The sequence below is a fragment of the Anarhichas minor genome, unplaced genomic scaffold, assembly GCF_050575085.1.
Source record: "Anarhichas minor isolate MPS153535 unplaced genomic scaffold, ASM5057508v1 ptg000014l, whole genome shotgun sequence".
In the NCBI taxonomy this organism is placed as follows: Eukaryota; Metazoa; Chordata; class Actinopteri; order Perciformes; family Anarhichadidae; genus Anarhichas; species Anarhichas minor.
The window spans coordinates 15540001-15549263 of NW_027466460.1; the positions used below are offsets into that span (position 1 = coordinate 15540001).

Here is a 9263-nt window from a genome sequence, read left to right on the forward strand (position 1 = left end):
AACTGCGTTAATGCAGATAAAATAACTGTCGGTGTTAATTAATTAATGTGTTAACGCGATAATAACGCGTTAAGTTGCCCAGCACTAATTATTATAAATACATATATATATTATATATTGATATATATTAAATACATATATTTATATATTATTTTATCAATATATTTATGTATTAACTAACCCTAACCCTTATATTTATATATTATTATATATATATTATATATTTCACCAAACCCGCAAACCACTTCCTGAATAAGTCACGCGGTACAGCCAGCTCGCAATGCTTCGAACGTCACCATCTACGTCATCAACATGAGCCTCTGCACGCGCCTCACAAACATCTTCCTGATTACGCGACACACGCTTCGAATTGTCGACACGTAAGAACCCATGGAAACCTTAACTATCAGAGTTTAATGGAGAGTAAACGGTGTTTTTGACGGAGTTTGTGTGGAGAGAAAGTGTGTGTAGTTGGTGGATTGTCTCCTTGTGTCCTACGGAGCTAATGAAGTTAGCGTGCTACCACGAAGTAGACGTACCCGAACATGACCTAGCAAAACAGCGAAGCTCAGAGTGAGCAACACGTTTTTAACCCGAGTTTGTCTGAAGGAAACGTTTCTGTGGTTTAGTGAAAATGTCTAAACTCCAAATGCTGAGATGTTTAGTCAACCAGCGACTAACTGCGGCTGCTGAAGAGATATTTGGTGTGTTTGAAAGAACGATAGCAGAGTACGAGGAGGAACGTTCTGCTTTAAAAGAGGAGAACGAGCGACAAAGGAAACTACTGGACGCTGTTTTCAACCCTCAGCTGCGGTTACACAGAGCAGGTTGGTTCACTTTATTTCTTCTGTTCATGCTCCGGCTGATAACGTTTCTATGTAGTTTGGACTGTGCAGCCAGTCAGACATCCTCTCCATTCCTGGGCCTCATGCCAAGGACACACGTGTGATCTCCCCCTTAAACAACTCGTATTGCTTGGGAGACAGAGAAACGGAGACAGCAGCAGTATTTTCTCTCCAATAAATGTTTCAGAGTTAGTTATTTATTTTGCACAATTCAAACAACATTTAATATAATCAAACGTAACAGAGATTAATGAATATCACAGTGCAGGAAGAGACAGAAAACCAACTGGGCTTATTTGAAGCCTCCACCTATATAATATTAAAATTTTACGAAATTACAAAGATACAATTAAATATGCATGAGACATTACATTACAACAAAACAAAGAGAGAAAGAAAAGAAAAAAAATAATGTAATTGTGTCGAGTGTGTGTGAGCATGTGTGTGCATGTGTAATATAACAGCTAAAACAAGAAAGACATGAACACTAATGCATAAAAAAACTGTTACAAAACAGCAATTAGATTTTCTTTTAGGCATCTTTTAAAACATTTTATAGAGGGACATTTTTTTGTTAGGTGGGAAAAGTCATTCCATAGTTTGGTTCCCCTAAATCTTATTGAAAATTGACCTCTGCTAGTCAGTAACTTAGGAGGGTGAAGATTGACGAGTTGAGTAAGAGTGAACCTGTGAATTGAATTTATAGTAGGTCTTGAAATGATCAGGAATATTCCCATCATCTGAAAGTATCTTATAAATGAAAACACAAGTTTGTGAAATATTGATGTCATAAATAGTAAGAATCTGTAATTTCTGAAATAGAGGAGCAGAAGAGAAGTGACTCTGATCGGGTTGCGATCCTAGCAAAACGTTTCTGGAGGACCAACATTTTTTGCAGAGTAGTAGGAAAAGTACTTGCCCAAACTATATTACTATATGAAAGATAGGGATAAATTATACTGTAATAAAGAATAAGGAGACAGTTTGCAGAGACAAGATGTCTAACCCTCCTTATTATTTGTTTATTTTTCTACTAACACAGTCAATATGTTTACTCCAACTTAAACTCATCAATAATCATTCCTAGGAATTTTGTAGATGACACTTGAGGCATCTCAACAGATTCAATTTTAATGTTCTTTATACCATTATATGTAACTTCTCCACTTCTCTCCTTTCTTTAAATAATACTTCCTCAAATCTTTTATCTAATCCACGTAATCAGCCTGCATGTAACATTCTGAACATTTTTACCTTTAATAGTGTTTGTCTTGTGGTAACTTTCTAAAACTTTAATTTGCGTACATCTGGTATGTCTTTGTCTAGTTTGTAATAGTCTATACCAGTGGTTCTCAAACTTTTTCTGTCACGCCCCACTTTGGAGGAAGAAAAATGTTCATGCCCCACCGCCCCAACAAAATTGTAACAAAATGGTCCATGTTGAACTTTTATTGAAATAACATTTTGTGACTCCTCCATCTGTGCTTTTTCAAATAATAGAATAAAGAAAATTGCAATCACTTTCAAGTAAACCAGATTGCTCCATCAGACAAAAACAAATACAATGTGCAATCGCTCTGTTAGAACAATGCAAATAAAGTTCAATCTGTGCAAAGAATAACTAATATTTGGCAAAAAATAGCTTATTGTGGCTGCAATTCACCTGTTTTGCACTGAATATCTTTCTAAGATAATAACAATTAAAGCTGCGAGCAGCGATGAACGGGCCCTCGCATCCTCCAGCGCGTCGGGGGTGCCAGCGGGACTCCGGCCTGCGTGTCCGAGAACGGACGGCGCGTCCGCGAGTGAGATGTTTTTAATCCCGCGTGGACCGCCTGATGCTGGAAATGATGCTTTGCAAATAGTCCGATGCTTCCTGTATCCGCTGCCTGGCGCTACAGAACGCTGCATTATGTTGCTCTATATCAAGTGTAAACCACATTGTGTAAAAGTCATGTAAATTGGATGGCGTTTGTCAAAAAATGCAGATTTCCTTTCGCCAGCAGGTGGCGCTGTGAGTATTAGGGGAAATTAGCTTGTAGACATCATCAGGCCATGAGTGTTATCAAGCATGTGAAGTTTGGGACCGTTTGGAAAAAGTCCAGTTGAGTTACATTAGCTTTTGTCATGGGGAATCACATAAAGTAGCCGGCCGCTACGGCTAAACCATTCCGTCAAACGTAAAGCTTTTGATAACTTTTAATTACAAATGTCTTGACATTGTACTGACAAAATTTAAAGTGGATCTGTTGAAGTCCCTAGGAGGAGTTCGTTAAAGTATAGCGACTTGAAATATGCCAAAATCGATCGAAAAATGACACAAAAATCAAAATTGCCAATTTACGGTAGGGTTTAGAGCATGGTCCCAAGAGACTTATATTTAAGTCTCCATAGGATACATGTGCTTACTAAGTTTTATACATGTAGCTCAAACGTAGCGCTGGGGCTGCTGTTTTGAAATATTGTAGGGGGCGCTATAGAGGCAATTTAAAACGGACAAGCCTAAAACCCATATACCCTATGTCTTCCTATGACCTATGACACATGTACAAAGTTCCATGAGTTTTTGAGCATGCCAAGTCACTAAAGCATCAGCTTCCTTTTTCATGGATACGATGCATCGCCATGGCAACAGCATTCAACGAAAACTCACAATATTCATGATGATGCATCATCAATGTCTTAAGGCTCTCCTTAACAAATTTGAGACTCATCAAGTCATCTGGCTAAGGAGGAATAAATAAAAGTATAAAATATGACATTTCCTTTAGCCAGTGCTATGAGTTATTGAATTTTTTTCAATTGAAGTATGTTTAAGCTTGAAGTAGCATCATGCATAAGAAGTTTTGTGCGGATTGGATAATGTACCTTGGAGTTATAACAACTTATAAGAACTTATTTTTTCAAAAACAATGAGGCAAAATGGCCGCCACGCCACGTCAAGGTTCTTCGATGAAAACTCTCGATTTTGATAACTTTTAATCACAAAGGTCTTAAGAGCATCCTGACCAAAGTAGAAGTTGATCGCTTAAAATCTCTAGGAGGAGTTCGTTAAAGTAGGAAGGCTGAAATCTGCAAAAAGTGACAGAAAGCACAACTTCGCGGGTTTACTGTAGCGCCCCCTAGTGGTTGAATGCAAAAAAAAAAATCTCAGGAGTGATTTATTACAATTTGTCTGGCGCGTCCTAATCACTTCCTAAGAATGTTTTTGTGAAACAGAATGTGTTCAACATAACAAGTTATATAAACTGTTTACTTGTGAAGCCAAATGTGTTCAGTTCAATCTTAAGTTATATGATGATTTTAGGGCTGCAACTAACGATTATTTTAATAATTGATTAATCTGGCGATTATTTTTTCGTTGAATCGGATATTAATGGGTCAAAAAAGGCGAGTGAATAAAAACATTTCTTTAGCCTTGCAAACTATACCACCCCTGCTTTACTACTGTTATTAACGAGCTCATGCTAACTGGTCATGCTTGTCAAGCTGGGTAACGAGTAAACACCAGCACCAGAAGAGCTACTGGAGGGACGTTACGTTCCTCACTTCAAAACGGAACAAAAGTAGGATTCTGTAGTGACTAACCCTGCTGTTGAACTCCCTTCCTCCTAGGGTTGGTTATCGTTTGGGTTTTTTCCGATACCAGTGCCTAAACGGTGCCTGAACCGATACTTTTTTCTTCAAATTGAACAATATATTAACTGTTAAAGTATACTATAAATACAAAACACTTGGCTTCAAACTACAGCTTCAAACTTTTTAACTTCAAACTATGAACAATATATTAACTGTTAACAGTTTACAGTATACTTAAATAAATATAAATAAATACAAAACACACACACACACTACAGCTTCAAACTTCAGCAATTATTTTGCAGAAATATGAGCATATTTGCCTTCTCTTGCAAAATACGACCTCTCCTGACTTATTTTATTTAACCAGTTGGTGGCGCTAATGCGCCAATTCGTCGTTTGCCAACCGCCACTACACTTCGAAGAAGAAGAAGAAAGTTTTGCGTGCCTGTGTTGCGCTTATGAGCGGCAGCGCTAAGTACCCGGATGTCGATGGAGGAAGTCAGTAGCCTGCCAGCCGTATGACAGATCTCGTTCTTTGTTTTTTTTAATAAATCATGGCCGAAGCTTCGTCGGAATGATGGAGGGGTTTGTTTCTAAGCACGCACGGCTCGTCCGGTTGTAATAATACTATGAGTGAGGAGCGGAGGACCGATGCTATCGTTAGCATCGGCCTAGGACGAGCTAACCTAGGACGGAGTCATCAGAGTAGTGTAAAAAAAGTATTTCAATCGGCTCAGGCACCGAAAGGAAGCACCGAAATCTGCGTTGCATTTCGGTCCGGTAGATACCGGTCGTATAGGAACCGGTACCATACCGGCACCTGTTTTCGGTACCCAACCCTACTTCCTCCTCATCAAGGACTCCAACATGTTTACGTTGTTGAATCAGGAAATAAATACTGTAGCCGTCTGTGTTCACCCAGAGCTCTACGATATCTCATATCAATAGAGACCGGACCAAACTATGTGTGTAAATGTGTGTGTGTGTGTGTGTGTAAACCATATGGTACAAACAATGAATAGACGCTGCCGTATTTATGTCTAGATGATGTTATTGTGAGTGTTGGTGGAGCTGCTACAATGTTAGCTTAGCCTAGCACCGATCCATCCGAGCTCCATTGAGAAGACAAGTAGCCTACAAATCGGCATCATTATGTAGTTATTTCGGAGTCCCTTTTTGTTGGAGACGACAAGTACAAATCGGTATCATTACGTAGTTATTTCGGAGTCACTTTTTGTCTGTTTATTGCCGTTAAATCACAGCCAAATCAGTTTTATTTTGTGTTCATACAGCTCTAGTAAACAGCGACGTGTGGCTTGCTAGACACAGTGAATACACTTCAATAAAATCCACAGAGCTCCTCTGGAAAATGTTATGAACCAGACATGACGGCGTTTAGTTTCCCGGGATATCTGTGACTTCTACGACACGTACTAAGCAGAAATAGAGGTTATTTTCTCCATGGTTAATGGCAGACAGTTGAACAGCTTTCAGGGCGATAAGCCACGCCCCCTCTCTGGCGCGTCCAGCGCGAATGAACACAAATAGTCCCCGGCGAGATCGGCGGCGAGAATGACTCAACTTTTTTTTTTTTATACTCAAACATCTCCGCGACTTATTGAGTGCCGTAATAGTCGCGCGACACAACAAATCGATAATGAAATTTGATGCCAACTCTTTTAATAATCGATTTTATCGATTCGTTGTTGCAGCCCTAGATGATTTTCTTCAACAGTGTAAGAGGGAATGATGGCAGGAAATAAAAGTATCTACAGGAGACTATTTGCTCAATACTAATATTTCTTTGTAACGTCTCTGTGTGTGTTTACTGTTTTCCTGCAGACGTTCAGCAGCTGTTGGTGGTTCAAGAAGAGGTTCCCCCTGACCAGCAGGAGTGGAGCTCCAGTCTGGACCAGGAGGACCCAGAGCCCCCACACATTAAAGAGGAACTGGAGGACCCAGAGCCCCCACACATTAAAGAGGAACTGGAGGACCCAGAGCCCCCACACATTAAAGAGGAACAGGAGGACCCAGAGCCCCCACACATTAAAGAGGAACAGGAGGACCCAGAGCCCCCACACATTAAAGAGGATCAGGAGGAACTCTGGACCAGTCTGGAGGGAGAGCAGCTTCAAGGGCTGGAGGAGGCTGATGTCAAGTTCTCATTCACTCCTGTGAAGAGTGAAGATGATGAAGAGGAAGCTCAGTCCTCACAGCTTCATCAAAGACAAACTGAACAGATGGAAACAGATGCTGATGGAGAGGACTGTGGAGGACCAGAACCAGGCAGGAACTCGGATCCAGATATACATCCAGAACCAGATACTGATGACAATGGAGACTCTTCTGACACTGATGACTGTGATGATTGGAAGGAGACCAGAGAACCTCAGTCAGGTTTAAACTCTTTGAAACCTGATGAAGTCCATGTCAGTGATTCAAGATGTAGTGCTGGTGAGAAACTGTTTACATGCTCTGAGTGTGGGAAAACAACTGGCAGAAGTGACCATCTGAAGAGACACATGAGAACCCACACAGGAGAGAAACCCTTCAGCTGCTCAGTTTGTAAGAAATCTTTTAAACTGCGTTCAATTTTAAAGAAACACATGAGAATCCACACAAGAGAGAAACCTTTCAGCTGCTCAGTTTGTAAGAAATCTTTTAACCGGGGTTCACATTTAAAGACACACATGAGAATCCACACAGGAGAGAAACCTTTCAGCTGCTCAGTTTGTAAGAAATCTTTTAACGTCTGTTCAAATTTAAAGACACACATGAGAACCCACACAGGAGAGAAACCTTTCAGCTGCTCAGTTTGTAAGAAATCTTTTAACGTCTGTTCAGCTTTAAAGACACACATGATAATCCACACAGGAGAGAAACCTTTCAGCTGCAAAGTTTGTAAGGAATCTTTTAACCAGCATTCAATTTTAAAGACACACATGGGAATCCACACAGGAGAGAAACCTTTCAGCTGCTCAGTTTGTAAGAAATCTTTTAACCGGGGTTCACATTTAAAGACACACATGAGAACCCACACAGGAGAGAAACCTTTCAGCTGCTCAGTTTGTAAGAAATCTTTTAACGTCTGTTCAGCTTTAAAGACACACATGATAATCCACACAGGAGAGAAACCTTTCAGCTGCAAAGTTTGTAAGGAATCTTTTAACCAGCATTCAATTTTAAAGACACACATGGGAATCCACACAGGAGAGAAACCTTTCAGCTGCTCAGTTTGTAAGACATCTTTTAACCGGGGTTCACATTTAAAGACACACATGAGAATCCACACAGGAGAGAAACCTTTCAGCTGCTCAGTTTGTAAGAAATCTTTTAACGTCTGTTCAAATTTAAAGACACACATGAGAATCCACACAGGAGAGAAACCTTTCAGCTGCAAAGTTTGTAAGGAATCTTTTAACCAGCATTCAACTTTAAAGACACACATGGGAATCCACACAGGAGAGAAACCTTTCAGCTGCTCAGTGTGTGATGGAAGATTTCGGCACAAGTCAGCTCTGAAGTCACACATAATTAATCATACAAGAGACAACCGACCTTAGTGGTTCTGTTTGTATACAAAAGGTAAATCAGACACACCACATGGCACATAACGCAGGGGAAGAAATATGGTGCTTTTTTAAAAATCTTTATTCAAAAAGCATGTTTTAATTTGAGAGCGTTGCTTATTGATTCCACGTTCAGATTTTGAATTGTTTCCCTCAAAGCCCTGTCTTCACACACAATTAGCCCCCGCTTGCGATTAGTGACACAATAAACCTTGATTGCTCTGAGAGATCCATGCTTTGTTTAAGGTGACGCCTCCTCGCGTTGGCAGGGAGCTTAGTACTGTCTTTAGTTTGATCCAGTAGACTAATTGAGTTTTTATTTTCTAGTTGGCTCACCTGGAAGAAAATGTACATTTTAAAGATAAATGCATCTTTGTGTTCTTGTAAGCAATTTTGTGATCTTCTTTTAGCGGTGGTGGAATGTAACTAAGTACATTAACTTAAGTTAAGTTTTGTACTTGACATTTCTGAGGTACTTGTACTCAGAAATTTGTACCTGCAGCATTAAAGTGTTGATTAAAAGATAATTTTCCATTAATTGATAAATGTATAATCTTACATACTCTTGAGATGAAAATTGTTTCAGATAAGTAAATGAAGTAAACTTGGATTGAATTACCTGTTTCGTTGTTGTCAAATGTTGCCAATATTTACAGCTGATAACACCGTTCCAAGCTTAACATTGTTAGCTCTGTCAGCACTGTTGTGTGAACTGTTGCACCCCTGTTGCCATATTTAGAGCTGTGCGGAGGCGATCCTTCAATCATACATTTGTTCTGAGTTTATAATTCAGCAGATTTTTAAATATTTTGTTTATAGTTTGTTTTTGCACTTAATTCACTGTTTTCATCCTGTGGCTACAGTTTGTTAAATGTATGTGATGGTACTGATTTTTATTGTTTGAATAACTTGACATCTGATTGAATAATAAAGGTATTCAGTTATTAAATTGTTCCAGCTGTCAACATGTTTATGCAAGGTGGTAAAAGTTAAATTACGGGGAACCAGCTCCCTTATAAGAGACCTTAGCTCTCCTGAACATAATGAAAGTTTAAGTTTAGCATCTCCAAAAAGTGTTAAACCATCTACTCTGAATGTCACGATGTTAAGTGACAGCAAAGCTGTTATCAGACACCATGAGAAAACCCCAAAACTAGTCTATACTGAAGCCTCCACCAGTCATGTGACTCTCACCTTGCAGGTCATAGCGTTCTGTTGAGAGTCTCAGCAGATGGAGTTCTCAGGATGATGCCTTCTATTTTTTACC

General features: G+C 39.5%; 1 protein-coding gene across 1 annotated transcript in view; it reads left to right on the plus strand.

Annotated features, from left to right (window-relative positions):
• Positions 1-8945, plus strand: part of LOC142949898 (uncharacterized) — a 38262-nt gene extending 29317 nt beyond the window's left edge. The window contains exons 1-2 of the mRNA XM_076091766.1: positions 294-827; positions 6270-8945. Of these exons, the coding sequence (XP_075947881.1) occupies positions 635-827; positions 6270-7990 (1914 nt within the window). The 5' untranslated portion in view covers positions 294-634 and the 3' untranslated portion in view covers positions 7991-8945. Of the gene's footprint in view, positions 828-6269 lie in introns of the transcript that reaches the window.
• Positions 8946-9263: the final 318 nt, after the last annotated feature.